This window comes from Drosophila simulans, chromosome 2R (assembly GCF_016746395.2).
Source record: "Drosophila simulans strain w501 chromosome 2R, Prin_Dsim_3.1, whole genome shotgun sequence".
Taxonomy (NCBI): domain Eukaryota; kingdom Metazoa; phylum Arthropoda; class Insecta; order Diptera; family Drosophilidae; genus Drosophila; species Drosophila simulans.
In genome coordinates this window covers 16,237,685-16,259,545 of record NC_052521.2, presented here as the reverse complement: position 1 = coordinate 16,259,545, position 21,861 = coordinate 16,237,685, and the positions used below count along the sequence as shown (strand labels likewise).

General features: G+C 42.9%; 2 protein-coding genes across 2 annotated transcripts; both read left to right on the top strand.

Moving 5' to 3' along the window:
- On the top strand, positions 1-731 carry LOC6735211 (glutathione peroxidase homolog BsaA). Its single transcript, XM_002082148.4, has 2 exons — positions 1-249; positions 312-731. The coding sequence occupies exons 1-2, from the start codon at positions 38-40 to the stop codon at positions 679-681; spliced, it is 582 nt and encodes a 193-aa protein (XP_002082184.1). The 5' UTR covers positions 1-37; the 3' UTR covers positions 682-731.
- Positions 732-19,444: 18,713 nt separating this feature from the next.
- Positions 19,445-20,681, top strand: LOC6735210. Its single transcript, XM_016181592.3, has 3 exons — positions 19,445-19,615; positions 19,682-19,900; positions 19,968-20,681. Exons 1-3 carry the CDS (start codon positions 19,471-19,473, stop codon positions 20,417-20,419), a joined length of 816 nt encoding a protein of 271 aa, XP_016028488.1. The 5' UTR covers positions 19,445-19,470; the 3' UTR covers positions 20,420-20,681.
- The last annotated feature ends 1,180 nt before the right edge of the window (positions 20,682-21,861 follow it).

Genomic DNA, 21,861 nt, shown 5'->3' with positions numbered 1-21,861 from the left:
CACTTTGTGATCCCAAATGCAGTTAGCACGCTAGACGATGTTCGATAAAGAAACTCTTTTTCCAGGCCTTTTGGCTGCAGTGGCCTTGGTAGTAGTACTACAAACACGCAGCAGATTGCAGCAGGATTTGCAGGATATGCGATGGCGTCTAACGATACACGCTCTCACCGTTCGAGATACCTTTGGGAATCCAGTGCAACTCGATATATTCGCCGGCCATGTGATGCTCATCGTCAACATTGCCTCCAGGTAAGAATGATCCACAAAAAGTTCTTAAAAATCTTAAAAACTTGGCCTACCTTTTACTTCAGATGCGGACTTACCTTATCTCAGTACAACGGTTTACGATATTTACTAGAGGAATATGAGGAGCAGGGCCTGAGAATTTTAAACTTTCCCTGTAACCAATTTGGGGGTCAAATGCCCGAGTCCGATGGCCAGGAGATGTTGGATCACCTGCGCAGGGAGGGAGCCAACATAGGACACCTTTTCGCCAAAATAGATGTGAAGGGAGCCCAGGCAGATCCGCTGTACAAGCTCCTAACGCGCCACCAGCATGATATCGAGTGGAATTTTGTCAAGTTTCTGGTGGATCGAAAGGGAAACATACACAAGAGATATGGCGCCGAACTGGAACCAGTTGCCCTGACCGATGACATAGAGCTGCTGCTCGGCAGATGAGTCCGAATAAATAACGCAACATGCGCGTTTCTGCCCACTGGCTTCCATAACTGCGACAACTGTGACGCCTTATCATTGGAGATTACTGTTTCTGATGTTGGCATCACATGCCAAGCGATTTCTTTCTGACGGTCTTACCTGGTTTCGCCTGTCACCTTCCCGCTGACTTCTGTCAGTTGCAAATGGCCAGCGTGGAAAGGAGAGTGGCGAAGGGGATTGTGTTTGCTGGAATGCTGACCTTTTGCTCTGCTGCACTTGTCACTCTGCTTTATCAAATTGCAGTTACCGTTGCAGCTTGGCGCACGTCACGTCAAGCATCCGCCCCGTGTGACACAATCGAGTGGCGGTGCGGGGGCATTGAATGCCATTCGACCTCGGGCACAATAGTTGCTTGAAAAGTTCGAAAGAGCCAAACACTACATTGGGTACCAAAATTGCGTTAACTAAACAATGTACATGCATTATGTAAGTTGGAAGCTGGAATTTCTATTTCCCTTGATTAGATTGAAATGTTTTCTAATTTTTAAACAACCTAAAAACTATCTCGCTGTTTATCTAGAGAACACACATTGTTATACTAAGAGGACTTTTGGAGTTTTAACTAATAACTTTTTAGAGCGTCTATGGAACAAATTAAATTATGACTTTGTTTCTACACAAATATTAAAAAACCGCCAAAAATGTTTGTGTTTGTCTTGAAATGCTCAAAAATGTGCTAATGCTGGAACTCTCGCATGGAATGCAGCTGGTCCAAGCTCTATGCGGAATCCCTCCGGGCAGGACAACTTTCTGGAATGCCCCAACGAGTTGTTGCAACCGCAACAGAGCCTGACTCCGGCTGGAGTGGATGTGGATGTCTCTGTTGCAACCTGCCTTTCGCTCCTGTTTGCTGTTCCTGATTCTGATTTAGATTCGGATTCGGCTTCTCTTGCGGTAGCCACTCCTCGTTGGCATGCAAACAAGCGCTCTACTGGCTGCTGCAATATAAAAACGTGCCTGCACACTTGCCACATGCTTACGCCTTTCCGACTGTACGTGTGTATGGATCTCGTCCTTTCAGCTTGCCTGTGTTAGTGCAAGAAAGCCCCCAGACTTTGGGTGTGTGTGTGTGTGGTTGTGTGTTGCAGCGTTGACAGTAACCGAAATTGCCACAATTTGTGGCTGTGTACAATTTGGCCACTCATCAATCTGGCGCATGTTAACCAAAAAACCATTACAAACAAGTCAGACAATATCATGAACGGAGTGAGAGGAGCACTTACATTTCCGGTTACGCAGACATACATATATTTTCCCTTTATTCCATATTTAGTTTTTTTTCCGGTTTTTTCATTCGTTGGAGATGGAGCATCAGTTGGGTAATTTTGTTTGATGAACGCATTACGTTTGCATTTTATATGCCGGCTGCCAGGTCGTATGCGTGATAGCTTGTTGGGAGTGGAATGGAAAGGTGGGGAAAGTTGTTTCGCATACGCCATGGTGGCCTCCTCCTTCACTAAACCTGCGAAAGCAAACCAATTTAATTTTTCAACAGAATCGTTGTCGTCGTCGTCGTCGTCGGTGGCTCCTGTGGAAAAGCCTCGGCGAAAAAGTTGGCTTGTTAGTTGGTTTGGCATTTGTTCGGTTGCCTGAGTTGAAACTTAATTAACATTTGATTGATAAAGGTTGCACACACCGGCACACACACAAAAACACAGGCGCAATTTCATGCGTATTGGAGGGTGTTTTGGGTTGTGTGCGAGATTGTTGTCTGCATGCAAATGAAAATTTTCAATGCCGGCGGCGCATTCTCCATTCTCCAGTGATTATTTATGCGAATGTGTTTGTGTCTGCGTGTATGCGTGTTCGAAATTTTAATTAGTATTATAAATTATTGCCAACGGTGTAGTAATTAAATGTGTGCGCGCGTATGAGTGAGTGAGGCCGCGTTAAAGATAAAGCTGAATTTTAGCCAATTAAACATGTATGACAACCCTACTCACCCCATAATTTCCCACTGAAAAATTCCACCGACATCTAATTCTCCGGCTAATTCATTGCCTAATGCTGGCTAAATATTGCGTTTAAATTTGCATTCTAAAATCTCCGAAATTCGCTGGCAGTTGGCATTGATTCGCCTTTGATTTGTTTCGAGTAGCGTCAATTGAATTTGGCGATTTCTTTTTTTTTGTCACAGTCACTACTAAGCAGCTTAACACGCCCCCTTTTCCCACGCCCCCTTTTCCCACTCCACCATTTCCCAAGCCCTTTTGTCACATGTGTCCGTGCAGTGGGAATTGCAATTTTCTTATCGCTTTTGCTAGCCATGCAAATGGCAAATCGCAAATGGCAGATGGCAGAGAGCGGGCGAAAAAAAGGACTCTCAGGGCGAGGATAGAATGACACAAAGGCCACAAGGATAGCAAAGAGCCAACCGAGCACTGAATTCAATTTGTGCAGTGAAAGTACTGCAAAATGAACAGAGTTCGCTCCGGCAAAAACCTGATCTGGATAAGCAATGCGAATTCGTAGCTCGATTTCAATCATCATTTGACTCACTTTATCATATTAAAAATTTATTGATATTTGCCCAAAAGACCCATAAAATACTTCAACACATTTGGCCCACAAAAAAAAATAAAACAAAAAAACTGGAGCTGAAGTCTAACGCAAGACAAAAAAGCTCAACATACGAAGGAGGAAAATTCAATAAATTGCTTGGCTCGACATAAAATAATGCTGCATTATAGACTTTGGCCGCCCGCGGCAAAGTAACCGCCAAATGTTACCCTGGAGAGCAACCAGCAAAAACAAAAAAAAAAAAAACACAACAATAACGACAGCAACATCAGGAACAACGGGGAATCGATGAGCATATAGACCTTGAATGTCCTTTATCCTCGGCGAGGATACATGGCCCAGGTGTTGCTATTGGATATTTATTTGTATATTTGCAAACTTGTATCAGAAAGTTCAAATTATATAATAAAAATAATTATTTCTAGAATTTTATCCGTTTATAATAAAACCTTAGGATTTATAAATATAAATAAAAACATATAATTCCAAACAAAAAACAAATATATATAAAAACACACAAAAATTCTGCAACATTTTACTCACACAAAGCACCGGGACTGCGTTCGTTAAATGTATAATTTAAACAAATTCGAAAATTCGCAAACATTTGAAAGAAACGCTGACGAGTACAGAAACATTTGTTTACTTTGCAATGTAAACAGAGAGCAATTCATCGCATTTGGTGGTCTCATAAATGTTTAAATTGCCAACGAACTGGAAAGAGTATGCCGGCATCGAGTGGCAGGCCTCCGATTTTGGCCTTATCTCCCGCTACGGGTAATTCAAATTGTCGCCGACGAAACAATGACAGTGTCAGATGGAGTTGGACGGATCCTGGAGGACTTGAGACTGCCGCCGACTGTCGATTGGGGAGGACTCCATTCACGAATCGATTGCTATTTATGTTTTATGAGACGTAAAATGATTGAGCCAAACGGAAGGCGGCAATCCAAAAAATGCCAAATAAAAGCGGGCGCTCGACGAAGGGCCTTATGGATTGGGGCTGCCTTCTATATAGCAGCTGCAAAAGTTTATCGCCAAGGCAGACCGCATTAAATGCGGGACACACGCACATTTACGCATCTCGACGTCGAGATAAAGGCGTACGTTTGTACCATGCCATAGTGTGCAGTGCTCGGGGAGAATGTCCGCTATCAGGAAAAGCGTTTGCCTGACGTTGATCGAGGACAGTGGCAGGGGGTGGGGGGCTTCCGACCGGGAAAAGCGTGTAAATTACAGCCGCCAGTTTTTCTCGTTTTTCGGCCCCGGCTCTTTGTGTATACACACACTCGTATATCTTGAAAAGTTTGGCGCGTGTGTTGTTGTCATGAAGGCTATCATCTTAACTTGATGTGGTGTTAAGCATTGTTCTTGCCGTTTTCGTTGTTCCTGCACTCAAAATGATGAACTGACAGATTTTTGTGCAAAAGGATCCCTCTTAAAGTTGCTTTAATACTCAGCTTTGACCGTAATCCCCAAAAACTGCTATTGAAAACTCCGCCTCATTAATTAATCTTAATTAGTCAGTTCTTTCTTGGCCACATTCATCGATCAAGCAAATTGCGCCACGCACACCACTAAATATTTACTTGTTTACATATATTAGGTTATTGTAGCACTAATGACTAAATAATTGATCGGAAAGTAATCCCGACTGAGCATACAAGAAGAAGAGCCATCAGTCGTAATGCAGCTTTTCAATTTGCTAGACCAAAAATGGCGCTAAGCGGCTTACAGTCGCACGTGTGTGTGTGTGTCTGGGTGTGTGGCTAAGTGAATAAAAATCTTTTTGCACAATTCATTAAACGCAAATTATGCCCCAGAGACGGTGCTGCATTGTGCCGGGCTGCCTCTTTTTTTTGATGGTATTTGTTTGCGCGGCGCACGCGAGGCATACGAATTTAATATGAACTCGCACAGGGGGCAGAATCCCCGAAAAGGATTCACGCACACATGCAAAATGGAATTCGTCCGGAAAATGGAAAGAGAGGGAGGCGCAGGGAGAGAAGAAAGACAATGAACCCGAAGGACACCACTGAATCAAGGTAATAAAGCGAGCCTCCTTTTGCCACTTGTTGTTGGGGCGCCTAACAAAACTTTTGCCCGCTGGCACCGGAAATGGTCACGATATAGATAAATACAAGTTGACAGGACAATTTATTGTCACACTTAGCGCCCGGCGAACGCCATTGTTATGTAAAAGAACCATCGTCCGATGGGCAAACGAGCGGATGCTTTTCGGCATTGCGTATACGCACCATCGGCAGCAACTTTGAAGCGCATTCGCATTGACGTCACGTTGCAGGCTCCTGCGAACAGGAGCGGGTGTATGTGCGAGTTGATTTGGCCAACAGCAGGTGGCAGCTACACGTTAAAAAATATCACAAAATCCAAGTAAATATAATAACTTATAATAATAATATCACTATATACGTAAAATGATTAAAAATAGAAATATTACAATTTTAACTACAAGTAATGGGGTGTTCAATTTAAATATTGGCAATATTTTCTTCCAGTGCTTTCACACCCGTTGTGCGATTGTTCCAGGAGTGCACCGAGCACGTGCTGGGGATAAGCAGTGAGGCCATCATCCGAAGGACACGCATCCCTGCTCCGATTCCAGCTTTGGCTGGTTTTGCGAGAGTGCGAATGGTTTTATTGCAGGATGGCCATGCAATATGTATAAGCTGATTGCCGGCAGTCATAGCCCGGCAACAAACAACCGATACAATTACGGCAGCAATCTTAAACAATCATTGACAGCCTCCTCGTGCGCAACTATTTGCCAAACAGGTTCGCATGGCACTCACCCACCTTTTCAACGTGGGCTCCGGGTTGTCTTTGCATGTCAAAGGAGCAAAGGAACATCGCCTGGCCTGGCCCAAAGATAAAAGCTTAAATTGAAATTCCAATCGGGTGCTGCTATAGCCGTGCCATTGCCTGTTTTTATTCGCCTTTTGTTATACTAGTCGTTTCAGCAAGAACAAGTCTTGTTTATTGAAACAACGGAGCAACAATAAATTTTGCAGCGCATACTTCAAATGTCAAATGCGGCAGCGATAAAAATGTCTTTATTGTACCGCACCCAAACACTAACACACATACGATTATACACATGTGAAGTTGGCCAGGACCTGCTGCCCAATGCATTCCCTTTTCGGCCAGCTCGGACTTGGACTACGCCAAAGTGTTTGGCTTTGACAGTTTTTGCAATTTATATTTATTTTCACAAAGCATCGGATACGCATAAGTAAACCTAACCAGCGCCAAAATCGCAGGACCCTGCATAAATTAAGATAATCGCGTTTAGTTCGCTCGGACTTTGACTTCAACTTCAGTTCTTGGCTGTCAGTTACTCGGACACATAATTTATGGCTACGTGAAGTGGCAAAACCTTTCAAGCGGCCGGAACTTTAATTCGATTTAATTGAACTCCAGCTGCGGCATTCTCGTAATAAATGTCGACAATTTTAACTAAACGGCCATTAAAACGCTTGCTGTTAATGCTCTACAGTGCTCGAAATAGTTTTATTTAATTTGTAAAATATTAAAAAGCCCAACTTTAATTTCCTGCTATTCCACAGTGTACTCCTCATCTGCGCCGTAGTTGATGGTAAATGAATCCTGTCAGCCATTAATGCCCGCTGGTACTGAACTCTAAACTCTATCATTGAATCGCAATTTCAGGCTGAAACTTCCTGGCACTGGGGAGGACAGTCCGGACCATTTGCATAAGTGTGTCGACTGGAGTTTGACGAGTTCATTGCAGCACGTGCTGCCCATGCTTAAGTACACATTGTGGTCAGTAGCCCTTTGATCTTTTGCCAAGGCAGACCAAACCAAATCGGATCCCAGACCGTCTGGTTATTATTTTAATGGCCATTTGAAGTGGCTGCTGTTGTTGCTGTCGGCCATGACCAGGCCATGATTTTAATGCCAATTTAATATAATTTTTATGCTCGGCCATTGGCCAGGCTCTAAATACGTGCCAAACGGAACCGAATCGAATCGAATCGCATCGCATCGCATCGAAATTGCCGCAATGATTTGGCGTATTTACTTGTGAGCTCAGGGAAAATGGTAGCATATCATGCTGGGGATATTAAACGGAAATCGATCGATGCTATTTCGGCATGGGTACTTGGGGTGAAAAGCCAGACTGACTCTCGGCCAGTTCAGACTTTAATCTCTCGTTTTCCACAACCAAATTGGAGCAGCCCTTTTGGGCCTCGCAATTTATGCAAGAAATTAATTTTGCTCAGCCATGTTAAGTGAAATTGAGGTCCTTTTTTCAATCCTAATTAAATGCAGTTAAAAAACAAAAACGTACCGTTGACTCAAGAAGGCGAGTGCAAATTGACAAACTTTTCACAAACTTTCTGAGTGGATTCAACATGTGAAAGGAGCATTTTTTAATTAAATTTTTCTCACATAAGGGGAATGCCTCTCGTGGTTAGTTTTCACTGTAATTAGCCGAGTTGTTACTCGAATTCAGCCGCATTTCCACCGCCCCTCATTAACATACATTCCCCTAATTGCAGGAAGCAACTTCTTTCGGCTGGCAACTTTATTTTTTGACGGTGATTTACTAGGGAGCCCAAACAACTTTTCAACGCTGTTATTAATCAGCTTAAAATATCACATAATTTATGGTAGACACCGCAGTTTCCGATGAAAATTAAGAGGCAGAATGACCTTTAAAAATGAATTTTAAACAAAAAAAGAGGGTCCTTCTATTCTAAAATTAATTTAATCAATTTACTTTGTTAACAAGGTTATGCTATTCATAATTACTATAAAAAATATTACAGATATGTATTTAAGAAAATTTAGTTGCTCAAAATCAAAATATTTTAGAAATATTTGGTTTGATGCCTCAGCTTTAGTTAAATTGCTTGTATTTAAATTAGTTGCAAACAGAGATCATGACTCTTGTCTCGAAACACTTACTCAAAGGGTTTGATTTCCTTTCTCAACTCATTTGACATCCAACACAGAAGGGCGGAAACCTACGGAAAGTTCATAAAAAGCAAACGAATGCATAACTAATTCGACAACACACACTCGCTCACACATTGTGCATTCATGTTTATGTGATGAATGAACTTTTCGACACTTTGTGCATTAGAAAGTTTACTAGTTTGGACTTTAGTGGCAATTATATTTACATTGAGCCAACTCTGAGCTCTTAAGTTTTTCGGCTTTGACGCCGGGCTTAAACAGGTGCCGGTTGCAAAGATTCCTGGGCTAAAAAGTTTTCCAACTTTGAGTTTTTAATTAGAATTTGTTTCCACCACCGAAACTCCGACGTTGCTGAAATACTCATTCTTCTGCGGCAATGCATCACCAGTAATAATAAATAAAATACTTTTAGGGAATTTCGTGGGAGAATTGAGTGGATAATTTATGAATATTTTGTAATTAACAGCCAAGAAATTTATCATAAATTTCCATATAATTGCATTTTTATGGCATCAAGTTTTTCGCTTCGTTCCTTACAGTCATTATAAATAAGGGCGCCGGTTGGAAAAATGTGAAGTCAGTGGGCGTGTCGATATTTTGGTGATTTAAGGTATTTAAAGTTCTGAACTCATACTCATAAGTTTATTCCTTAGAATGAGGATTGTGCTATTGAAATGTGCATTAGAATTCACTTTTTAAAGTGGATTAGGGTAATCTTTATTATTGTGGATATCAACCAGTTCATAACCGAAGTGTTAGGTAGTTTATGAAGCATAGGATTCGAATTTAGCTGAACTTTAACCATTATGCCCCATCTTTCCTCATCTTATGACCAGTGGGTCACAGTTGAGGTCACGCCCATATTTCAAAGTAACTGATTTTTCACCAACTTTGGCCCTGTGCAAATCTCAAGCTGAGTGCGTCGAAATGTTGCTCATTTATTTCATTTAAATGCGCATTTAAATCTATTTAAAACTCCACATGAGCCAGTCACAAAGCCACGCCGCACAGAAGAAACCGGAATAAAGGGCAAATAAAAGGCAACGGCCAGGACAACGCCTGACATGAGCTGAGGGATTCCTGCTCCTCCAGCACAACACCCACTTCGTGCCCCATCTTTCCCACTCAGCATGATTTAACGATAATGAAGGTATTTACGAGTTCAGCCTTAGTCCGGGACTTGGGCCCCAGCGTTTCTTTTTTTCCGGATTCCGGGCCGAGAGCAAAACTCATCATAATCCAGCGGCAGCAAAAGGTTATCCAAAACACACAGAGCAGCGGCACATTTGGGGACTTGTATCTACGTGTGTCCCGGCACTTGTGAGATGTTCTTGCCAAAACTTTTTTGTTGACGCCGTTGATAAGGACAACAACTACTCAAAGCTGCCAGCTGAGCCTTATGCCCCGGATCCCGAACAGAAACCGGTTTATATATACACATATATAGATATATATATTATATTTATGGATTTTGGCAAAGGTGGCTGATGCCAAGCCAGCAGGCGGTACATTGCTGGCCAATAAAACTCAATTTGCCATAAAATTGTTTCACAGTCTACATAATTATAACAGCTATAGACGGGCATAAATTTGATTTTGCAATTTACGATAAGGCCGAGCTCCATTTTCAATGCCATTTAATATAGCCGAGCGATGAATGTAAAATGTACACAAAATTATTAATATCTGAGTGAGGTAAATTTAATTTCATTTCCAAGGCAAACACCTTTCGCTTATCGTCTCCTCCCTCTCGTTCACACTCAGCTACCTCTCGCTCCCACCTTAACGCCCACTTACTTGCACTTTTTATTACTCCGTCAGCTCTCGACGAAAATCCTCTTGCCACTGCGCGGATTTCATTGTCCTGCTCAAGGCCAAAACTGCTACCTGTAAAATCAGAGGCGTCGCTTTGGACTTAGAGCTAGTTTGCGGGAACAAAAGCAACTTAACCTGGCCAAAATCGCTTTAGGATGTGGTCGACCTTAGGCTGCCGTTTGATTCTATAAAGCGAAATCATTAGGGGATCAGAACTCGTTACTCAATTAGTTTTCTGTGGACCGCTCAATACTAGCAGTTGAAATTCGGCACAAACTATTGTTCAAATTATGGCAAAAAAAAAATAAAAACTATGAGAGGTTTTCGCTGGATAGACCCAGTTAATTGCAAGTCCTTGAGATGCATTCGGAATCGAAGTTTTGCTTTGCAGTTAAGTATTGTAAAAGTGGGAACGAGGCGGCCAAATGGAATGAAAGTGCAACCATCAGCCCCCCAAACAAACGACATGGCAAAGACAATGGCTCACTTACGGCTCTTAGACTGCTGGCTGTTGGCCAAAATGCATTTGGGCAAGGAAATCCCCTGCTGATTGCCGCTGCTTTGTGGTGGATATCCCACAGCTCGCTGGCATTATCCGAATAATCGCAATCACCAGAAGGATGCTTCGCAACGGTAGCACCAGCATACGTTGCGTATACGCAACGGAATGCCTTGAACGGAATGGCTGAAAGGCATTTCATTTGCGCCACATTTGTTCTGCACATTTTCAATTATAATTATTAACAGATCGCTATTTGGCTTTGACTTCGTCGGGGGAATTATTTGCATTTGCATTGTCTTTTTTTTCTGTATTCCTTTTTGTAACATTTTTTCTGAGCTCGACTCTTTGCGAAATCACCTGAGTAATGCACTTGATGCTTGCGCAATTTCCCTGCTGCATTGTCCTTGCGCGCTCTGTTCTGAATTATTTTTTTTTTTTTACTTGCTGTTTTTTGTTTTGCAACCCTCTCCACCGATTGTTGTTGTTGTTTTAAGTGGTTGTTGCTGGTTCTGGGCACTTGTAGTTGCGATTGCCGCTCCTCCCACATTCTGCCAAAGGCATCTTTTAACATTTAATGATGCTGCTTTGTATTTTAATACGCTTTGCCTGCCTGGCGTGCTCATGCCCAAAGCCCAAAGCCCACAGCCCGCAGCCCACCTGCCCCCCACCCTCCTCCTTTTTTTCTTGCCCCAACCCAACTCAAGCCATGTTACCGCACCTACCCACCTTCGCTGCTCTTCAGCCAGCACGTGCCATAAGCAGCGCTTTGAAAACTTTTAAGTAGACAAGCCATGTCCTGCATAGCTTCCCAACTCCAAGCGACCCACCCTTTCCCATTCTTTCAACATCTTCTATTACTTGTCCTGCCTTTTTTTCGCTTTAAGTTGTCTGCTCAGTTCCAATTTTTCCAGCCGCCTGCCAAGGTGTTTGAAGCAATTTGCGTCGCCCGTCTCGGGTTGCAGTTGTCTGTCCGCCTTCTCGACTTCTCGGCACCCCAGCTTCCCGGTTCTCTGGTCGTCCTGGCCACGTCCTTGACAGCAACTCTTCGGCTTGGCCAGCCCAAAAGCCTTCACCCAACGCCTCTCACGTCGTGCGGTGTGCAGATTGTGCCAATTTCACCTGTTGCCTGCCGGGCGGCAAGGGAATAAATGCACAGTAAAAAAAATATGAACATATATGGGTACACAAGTCAATGCTTTAAATTCGTATATAACTATTATTTGAAGATTAAAAATCAATTCAATTTAGATAAAATAATCAAAATATGAAGATCAAAATCTTAAATAGATATTTCTCGCTGTGCGGGACTCAGGCATTTTCAAAAGCGGAAAGTTTTGTGGCGGTTTCTGCGTGGCTCCGAACCTCCTTGATGCGGGGAACGTGGTGAGATCAGTGGTTTCGAGGGGGTTCCACACTTAGCCGGAAATGAGGTGCATGTGCTGCGCCTCCTTCTAATGCAATTCCAATTTAAGTTGGCCCCAGTTTCAATGCATTTCGAATCGGAATCGCACTCGTCCCAGCGAAACGGAACGAATCGAAACGTAACAGTAAGAAATGAATGAAAACTTTCTGCCACTTTTGAAATCACAAAGTAATTGCATTTCGAAGAAGAATTGGCGAACAATTTAGGAAATTAAGTTCCGACAAAGTTTCGGCGAAAGGTTTAATGCGCCCGCTGACGTGGATGAAGGGGAACTGGTCCGGGTTTCGTAACTTTCCACGAGGGCACAATTTTCACCCGGCCCATCCCATCTGCTGGCAAGGATGGTATTGCATCCTGACCTCCTTGAGCCCACTTGCCACTTGGCTGCTGGGGTCAATCTGCATCACCAAATGGAATGCAGGAGGCTCCCTCGCAAATGCAAATGACGCTGCATGGGACACATAGTCATTACAAATTAATTTCACACGTGAGTAAGTCGCTGCAGCTGAAACATTCTAGCAAAATCAGCCAAGACATCGAGCAGAACGAGAGAAGACAGCCCAGGGCACATCGCACATCAGGCATAATGTCAGTCATATGACATTCAATTAGGAAAGTTGTTGCATCTTGATGAGTAAATGTGCCATATAATGTGTGCCAGGCCAGCTGAATATTCCAGATGAAGGTTTTATCCCCTTTCCTTCAGCCAAGTGTCACGTCATTGACGTTGACTGGGGGAAGCTAATACACTTCGCTCATGGAAGGCAAACATTACCAGGAATTCAGTTCTTGGCTTCAAATTTCTTCATCAAAACAGGCAAAACACACTTGGTCAAAAAGTCTTGATGTATCACAGCAAACGTGACCAACAATGATGAACTTAGTAGGCTTGGGAATGAAGCTTTTAATATTTTTATTTTCCCTTTAACTCCTAGCAAATTAAAAATATTACTTAATTTTCTGCCCTAACTCGTCGTAGGTTCGTAAAAATGTTTTTATTTGGATAAACAAAAATATTTGATTTAAAAATCATTTTAGATTTGAATAATTTAACATATTTTCTCTGTAATCTGAATGTGACTTTTCAGCTGGAACTGTTACATAAGTCAAGGCTTCACGTGGTTCCCTTCGAGAGCCAGTTCGCATAGCTTAGTTATCGCAGCCCTGGTGGCACTTCCGCTGCAGCTTTCCTATGATGCTCCATTGCGAATCAATGGAGCTCAGGTGGGTTTCGGTGTATGTGTGTGTGTGTGGTGTGCCTGGAAGTGGGAGTGGACAATAGCTGGCCGGAGCTGCAGCGGTAAATCTGCTTCACTCACCTAAATTGCAGCTGCAACAAAGCGATGTCCTGCTCCGACCGCTCCTCCCGCCCATTTATCACAATGGACGATCCTGTGGTGGCGTTAGTCAGTGGGTGTCCTTGCTGAAATTTAATTGTTGCATTCGGCCAGGGACAGGATGTGCGTTAGTTGATGGCCAGACACCTGCTTAGCTGGCACTTCATCTATCCTGTGAAATCCCCTCAGCTTCCTGCCCATCCTTTCCCTTCCTCTTCTTCTCCCCCCTGTGGCTGGATTTTGGTCCTGACTCCCTGGTTCAATCAACTGGCAATTTTTTGTGCACTACTGCTGCTTCTGATGCTGCTGCTGGTGCTGAAGGGACTTTCGGGCAAAATGAAAATGCCAAGAATATATCCCCTCGTTAAATATTACACATCAACAGCAGAAGCTGTTTCAGCTTCTGCTTCAGTTTCCTGCTACTGCTGCTGCTGCTGCTACTGCAGCAGCTTTCACAGCAATGAAAACAACGCGAATCGTTTTTATTAAAAATTTCATTTTCATTTGCAAAAGCGAAAATGTGGCAAATATGAAATATGAGCAATAAATGGGCAAACGTCCATCAAAGTCCTTGAACTGGGCTTCTTCCATTCGGCGAGTGCTACTGGACACCACTTGCAATAATGCTCTTTTGCCGCAGGCTAAAAAAATACCAGTAAAATATATATAAAGAATGAAAAAAACCATAATAAAGACAAATAAGCGTCCGAGTTCGAAGAATTAAAATAACGCAGACCAGTCGAAGAAAAATATGCGAAAGCCAAGGCAAGCGGAAGTGGAGCAAAGAAAACATAGCCGAGAAAAATTATTAAGGGCAGCAGGAAATGCCGGTTCCGAGCATTCAGCGTCCATGAGGACTATGCCCGATATTAAATGGGCAAAAATCGAAACGGAAACACCGGAAACAAGCTAAGGATACCAGCACACAGAAAAAAACGGCGATTTTCTTATCAATTACATTTTTGGGATCATCGAAATCAATCTGTATATAATCCTAACCCCTAGAAATAAATTAAGCTTTATGCAATATTATTTGCAGTCAAATTTTTTACCTTAAAGGTCTGTTTTTTTCAAGTATGCGTTCTGCGAAATTTTTAACACATTAATTGCAGGATTTTTCGGACGGCTTTCGCTGAAGTGTTGGGCCAGTCAAAATGTCGGCTGCCAAAGTAATATGGCAGAACAATTTTTTGATTAATTTAGAGCCGCGGGCACGGGCTCGCTTTCCGCCGTTCACTCACACACTCTCACGTGGGAAAAGTGCCTGGTGATGGTGGTGGTACAGGCAAGGGTAAGAGCGGGAAAAACTCGAGTGAGCTCGAAGCGCCAAGCACCGCACTCTGTGCGCAATTAGCCCCACAATGGCCGAGCGCGTCGAGTGAGTGGCTCGCTGAAAACTGGCTGGCAGCGTGGAAAACTGCCTGGCAGGACGTCGCCAACAGGTAGCAGCCAATGCCAATGCCACTGCCACTGCCACAGCTACTGCCACTGGAACTGGAACTGCCAGCTTGCAGGTGCGACACGCGGCCAAAACCCAAACGCAGAGAACATACTCGGCAGCACTTAAAATTTAAAGCGTTTCGAGTGTAATTGCGCGGTTGCCGTTAACGAGCCGCTTGTTAAAGTCCAGCGATGCCAAAAAAAGGAACAAGAAAGGATGCCAGTTTTGACCAAGCCGAAGCTTATATACCCTTGTTATATATTTCACAAAACAACGAATGTATACAGAGTTAGGCAACCTTATGATCCAAGAAACATCTTTCCATTTTTTTCATTAATTCTATGGTAGCTGTTTGCTATAGTCATTAATAATCTTTCTGCAAAATTATAAGAAGCAGCGAATGAAAACACTGAGCAAGTACAGGAAAATTAGCTGGAAAACCAAGAGTGAAAGTAACCAAAGAATGCAAAGATAATAACTTTATAAACTTAACCTGAGATGCTGATCCTGATCGTTATATTATTTTTATCTATAGGTTAGTAAATTTGTAATTTAATGCTTTCCTTTTTGGAGTCAGCTTTGTTTTAAGAGGCACATAAATAAAACTACAATATTAATCTACAATACCCAAATAAAGGGCATTAAAAGGCAGAAAATTGTTTGGCCCAGCCCCTTGAGCAGCAGAAGGCAGACAATGTTTTAACCCTGTTCCACGCTATTCCCGCTGATGAAGATGTAGATAGAGCTGGAGGATTGGATTTGAGCGGGAGTGGCGGAAACTGTTGCTACGCCGCTCCGCTGAAAATGAAGGACTTATGCAACTGGTGCGTAAAGTGCATCCGACCGGGACCTGCATCATCATCCCAAAGAGCCACAGAGTTCGACGGCGCAATGCCGCGCTGGCTAAAGGTGACCAGCGACATGGCCATTATAGAACTCGATTCCTGGCCAAGGTTTCTCCTTATGCTATTGTTGATGTTGCTGCCGTTGCGTTCCTGCCAGGGCATTAATTAACATTTCAATGGACGACCGCAGTGAAAGAATAATTTCACTGCATTTAACTGAACGACCTTAAAGTGCTCTGGAAAAATGGTAACCGCCGAGTGGAAAGAGGTGGAAACCGACAGGCGTTTTTCTGCGCATAATTCAACTTTTTGTGGGGCCGTGGGAATTGCGGGCGAGAGGAGCCGGACCCGTGGCATACAATTCGGGGCATTTTGGCCAGAAATGTGCAGGTCCAGCGGAAATTAAGGAAGGCCGTCTGTGTCTGTGTGGCCCACCTCTGAGTAATTTACGGACAATTCACATATGAAAACCGCAAAAATCCGATTTTTGCAGGCGTAGGAGACAACATCTGGCCAAATTAATCACAAATTGGAGCGGCTAATTGACACCTGGCCATAAAACCAGGCCCAAGGCAATCGGTCAGTCAGCAAAGTGGCCGCAAGACCGCAGCCTAAACAAACAAAACGGCCCACAATCCACCGAGAGATAAATAAAAAAATAAGGGGAAAAAACAACGTTAACAATGTGCAACAGCAGGCTCAAAAGGGTGCAAATGGAAAATAAACAAGGTTTATACAGAATCAACATGAGCTAAAGGCGGGTTTAATCGGAGGATGCTGTATTATGGTTATTTTTTTTTTTAAAGGTTTCTCCTGATTGATAGCCACATTGATAGATGGCCCACTGGAGGAGTCATTTCATTTTACTGCGGCCAGTGGAGTAATTAATATTTACCTCTCCCATTGTTTGGCCTTTTTTCCCCGCCTTTCTTCGGCTTTCCACTTAGCCGAGTTTTTCCCTCTTTTCTTCAACTTACAAATTACGCACTAATTAAGCAGCTTTCGCCGACTGCCATTTTTCAAAGTCATTCGCGCACTCAACGAGGCCTGGACTTGTGTTAGTTGGGATTCGCATCCTTATTTCGTCCCTGAATTCGAATCAGTCGCTCTCACCTCAGTTTGTTGGGTTGGCAGCGCGCATTAGGCGGCAAAAGTTAATGTGCATAATTAATTCGCTTTTGCACTTTGCTCGGCTCCCCGTTTTGTTTGGCGGTTGCTTTTGTTCTGCCCCTCCCACCCACAAGTCGCATAAATCAAGTTGAAACGCAGATAGACCGCATCAAACGACAATTGTCAAGGTCGTGCCTACGAAAAAGCATCCATCATACGCCCCGTGTTACGCATTTTAATTGCCTTTGCCATCGGAACACCTGCCATTCCTTCAGTCTTAGCTAAAAATTCAATTGGCATTACATCAGGCACAATAAACAACTTCATTTGCAATACTTACTGCCAGATAATTGAATAGCTTTCAGCACAAAAACCAAGAGAAAAGCCACTGATGCTGCGGAGGTGGGTTGGCATTTCAGGAGGCTCACATGCGCGCGACACGACTCGTCTAACATGCAAATGCCAAATTCAATAAACCGAATGGCAGGCAACAAATAGACCAAATTATTACATAGTCGCACGCACACACACACGTGGCTGAAAGTGGGGTTATTGGACCGAAATGGTGGGGCGTTAAGCATGCCACCCACCGAGCGAAACCGCTGAGCTACTTAGCAAAAGCCGAAAAAACCGAAGAAAAAATAACCCTCCCACGTTGGGGAAAAACAAGAGTTTTCCGAATGAAATTGAACGACAAAAGTGCGTGCAATTGGCAGCCATATTGCGATACGTAACCACCAGAAAAGGAAAGTCACCCAGCCACCCAAACCACTCATCCCACCCACTAAGTGGTATATACTTCTACTTATTGCGGCCATAAGTCGCTCGGGTCGTATGCGTGATATGAGTGTAAGTTAAACAGTATGTCGCTCCCCTTCGAAATCGAGAAAATTTCGCTCAGCCCCCTGGGGAGTTGTGTAATCATTTCTCGACTGACAAAATTCATTTAGAAACACCCTTGCAGCTCAAGTTGAAACTTTTCTTGCATTACCAACTTAAATTTTTTGGCCACTCACTTAGCCATGGCCGAAATCGGTGCCGTTTTGCTTGCCCCTCTATTTGTCAGATTACTTTTGTTTTGTTTTAGCTCTCGCCTGGGTCGGGGACTATTAATAAATTTCTCAGCTGGGAATTAACATTTACAGTTAGCTGACCGAACAACTTTGGCCGACAAACTTCAATTGCGTCACATTTATCAAATCGCCGGCCACTCGAAGCTCGTCGGCCGTTTAAGCAGCCCCTTGGGATTGAAAATCCACTCCACGCGCCTCCAATCTCTGCTCGGAATTTTTGTGCCTTTTTATTTTTGACTCTCAAGATTCAGTATTCATAACAATACATAACTAAAATATAATAAGCATATTGCTAAAAATGTGACTAGGATCATCTTACAATTACTTGCTAACCCCTTTCTATGCACTGAAAGTTATAAAAAAAACGAGAGAACTAAATTAATAAAATGAAAATAGATTAGCTTCATCACCAGTAATATTTTCCTGATACCTTATCTTTTATCGTTATGTTCATATCACGAAGTAATACCAATTTCCCTCAGTGCATTGCATCACTTGAAGCGATTTTGATTTTGGTGCTGAGTAAGTGCATAGTTTACAGATGCCATATCAGAGGACCGACGGCTTTAAGCTTTTTGCATATTTCGGCTGCTGCTGCCGCTCATAAATAATTCAAATAATTTACACGCTTACTTGAAGTCCGTGTGCGTGTGAGTGCTTCATATGTGTGTGTGTGCGGGTGTGTGGGTAAGCCACATTATGTGGTTCATTGGTTTGGGCCAAAAACTGCAACCAGCTAGCAGCAGCAGCAGAGCAATCAAGTACGTACGATGATGCTGCAGCTGCAGTTAACTAAACTGAACTGAACTGAACTCAACTCAACTTTCCACTACACACGCACATGCACATGCACACGCACACACACGCACACAGCTGCACCGCACGAACATAAACAGAAACATCTATATAGGACTCTTGTTGGTTACTGCGGTTTGCATTTTCATATCGTACTCTCTAATATTTCACAACAAGTTTTGTTGTTGTTCTAGCTGGCGCATAAAAAGGCGAAGCTGCTGCGTTTTATGTTGTCACGTTGGCTTCAAGTGCCCCAAAGGGGAAATACCCCCTTTCCAACCATATATCACTGCACCCTCCCCCCATGTCACGTACACACACACACATACGCACCAGTTTATGGATTAAGTAAGCACAAAGAGCGCAAATGAACTTTTCTTGCTCTCGGTGAAATTTTGCAGTTTTAATTTTTGATTTCACTACGGACAGGAGCGTTGAAAGCGAAACTTATATGGCTGGGTTTTATGGCAACTGGGGTCCCTTTGCTACACTCAAACGAAAAAAATGGCACAAAAAAGTAAAAGAAAATGGGTTTAGGAACCACAAAATATTAGATATACAATAATAATATCATTTAATGCTAGAACGTGCTTGTAAAATTTCCAATTGAAATAGTTATGTCACAGAATTCTAAATAATATGAAAATAAACTAACCAAAACATATACATCATAATAAAATAATATTTTCATATGTCAAAATTTTTGATTGTCTATTTTAATTTGTACTGCTTAATTAAATTAATAGAATTCACATACATTTTACACTCACACTTTTTTGAATGTACGCAGCTGCCATAAGCCATTGGGAATTTAGACCCAATTATGCATTTTTCAGTGAGCGATAACCGAATTCCAGAAAACTTTCATGTTGTTTGGGAAGTTGTTTTGCCCGACTGCCAGTCAATTTGTGGCATTTGTATAAAATGGACGCAGCTTATGTGAAATTTATGATGTGCCGGTGCCTTATGAATCGGGCGGATTGGGGCTTAGCCATTGGTTGCATGAATATTGTGTACTCCTTTTTCCTCTTTCAATTTTGGGCAGTGGAACTCGTCAGATCCCTCAACAGTAAGTTCCTTGTGTCCAGTTCCTTGTGTCCAGGAATGTACTTATAAAACTCTTAAAACTGCCTAGATTATACCATCAAGTGGGTTTTGTTGTACGGATTCAACATGATGTTCAATGTGATCGCCATGATGAGAATTGTGAAAAGGGAAAGTATCTCGGTCTTCTACTGGATGTGCGAGACTGGTGCCCTTTTAATATTCCGAGTGCATCACATATATTACAACGTAGATGAGTTTTGGCTAGCCGAAAGTAAGTTGTACCACGTTTGCAATATTATAATCGATGGTGAGTTTCTTTTCGACTTCCATGCTAAAATGTTAAGCTGAAATACACCGTAAATTTATGCTCGTAGCTTACATTGGACTGTCGTTGCTGGCCATGATTTATGTTATGTGTGGCTTGGAGCTAGAGAGCCAATACCCCGAGGATGAAATGGAAAATGATTGCAAATTCGATCCAGAGTCAGCCAAAAGAGCTGCTCAAAAGGATGAGGCGGAGTTGCTAGCAAGGAATCAGGAGGAGCAGGCGCACTTGGAACAGAGAAAGCTAGAAAGCGATCGTGAAATGGAGGAATTAAATCGCAAAGCCACTTTAAAACTGGCTCAGCTCGAGGAGGAGGGATCCCTGTCCAGCCAGGAGATAGCACCCACAGCACCCGAAGAGGAAAATCTCGATTCCAGCATTTTCCTCATGCAAGACTTTCCCGGACCTTCAGCTCCGCCAGAAAGCGTACTCTCCATCGAGCCGGATTTCTACTATGAGATCAATGATATAGTTGACTCCGGCGATCAACAGAATTATTAATCATTCCCTCGAATAGATAGCCATAAGTTTTACATTCGCTGGCAGTGCAACATAAACAATCTAAATGGAAGTAAATAACATTTTCACTTGACCCCCAAAAGTCTGACCGCAACTTTTGGCAACAAAAGCCCAAAAACGAAGAACAACAAACAAACAAATGGAGGAAAACTTGACTTAACTTTTCCGACGGGGCTTTGCCAGGGAATGGGGGTTTCCTCTGTTGGATAAGGGATTACGATCAAAGCGTTCGATTGAGTGTGTCAATAAATTCCTGCCAGTCGACCGAGTGTAGAACATTTGTCCGGCAGCGGCGATAAATAGTTGCCACACGCTTTCATTGCCCAGGAAAAATCCAAAAGAGACAGATCCCTTTTGGCCGGAAAGTTTCGTGTGAATTTAGTGCGGCTCATTAAGCCGGACAGTGTCAGTCATGTGTGTATGTTTGTCCTGCTGCCCGGACGGCGGATGCCGGACCAGTGGGCCAATGGCTTTCGGTTCAAACTTCATTAAGCTGGCGGAGGAAATTGCCGGGCCATTGTCATTCTTATTCCCATTCCCATTCCCATTCCCACTCCTGATCCTAGTGCCATTCTCACTGCCACTGCAGTAGACTTCCTTTAATAATGGCCTGCCGGGCATTTGTCAACGGGATGCTTTAGGAGCCGGGCTTTAAATGAGCGCGCTCATTAAGAAAATTAATGTTTGGGATTCATTAAAAGTGTCAAAGTGCGCACATTAAAATTATATAAAACGCCGGGGTGGAGTGACGCCTGTCGTAACGAAGCGAACGTCTCGACTCTTGTCGATTTTATTAACAAAACAAAGCATTAAAGACGCATAAAATGTTGACATAGCACCGCGGCTTTCTTCCTGGCTCCTCATAAAACCGTCTCATATTGACAGCTCAAGGACTTACGCACACAACGTGCCCTTGAATGTGTGTATTGTGTGTACTATACGTACACATATCGTGTATCCTGTCGCAGCATCTCATAAAACTAAACCGCAATTCATCAGTAAATTCCTTTCTACTCGCATGTTTTTGGCTTTTTTTTTTTTGGTCAGCCCGTCTGCCGGAGAATATGCTACAATTTTATGCGTCTCGTAAAATGCGAAAAAATTGTTTTTATTATAATTATTATGTTAAGCATGGTGACGAAGCAAGTTTATTGCACCCGCCCATAAAAGTGGCAACCTCGATGAAGTGATGATGCTGCCAAACCTTAGTTGCTCTTCGGTTTTCCCCCAATCCAAAACATGCTGCTGCTGCTTATCTGGTTGCCATTTATAATGGCAAATTATTTGAGATTTTCGCTTAACTTTTTGCCATTTGAAACAATGACACACGCATTGAGGAAAGTCAACAACCTTCGCCTGTGCAGTTGCATTGCGTCCTTGCCATATCCCGCTGTCATTTTGCACTGTTAAAAATGATAAATTAA

Bases quoted from the DNA above. Each gene is read 5' to 3' on its own strand.
- LOC6735210 (XM_016181592.3), top strand. From the start codon at position 19,471: ATGGACGCAGCTTATGTGAAATTTATGATGTGCCGGTGCCTTATGAAT. The intron at 19,616-19,681 runs GTAAGTTCCTTG...AAAACTGCCTAG, and splicing joins ACTCGTCAGATCCCTCAACA to ATTATACCATCAAGTGGGTT. The intron at 19,901-19,967 runs GTGAGTTTCTTT...TTATGCTCGTAG, and splicing joins TTGCAATATTATAATCGATG to CTTACATTGGACTGTCGTTG.
- LOC6735211 (XM_002082148.4), top strand. From the start codon at position 38: ATGTTCGATAAAGAAACTCTTTTTCCAGGCCTTTTGGCTGCAGTGGCC. The intron at 250-311 runs GTAAGAATGATC...CTTTTACTTCAG, and splicing joins ATCGTCAACATTGCCTCCAG to ATGCGGACTTACCTTATCTC.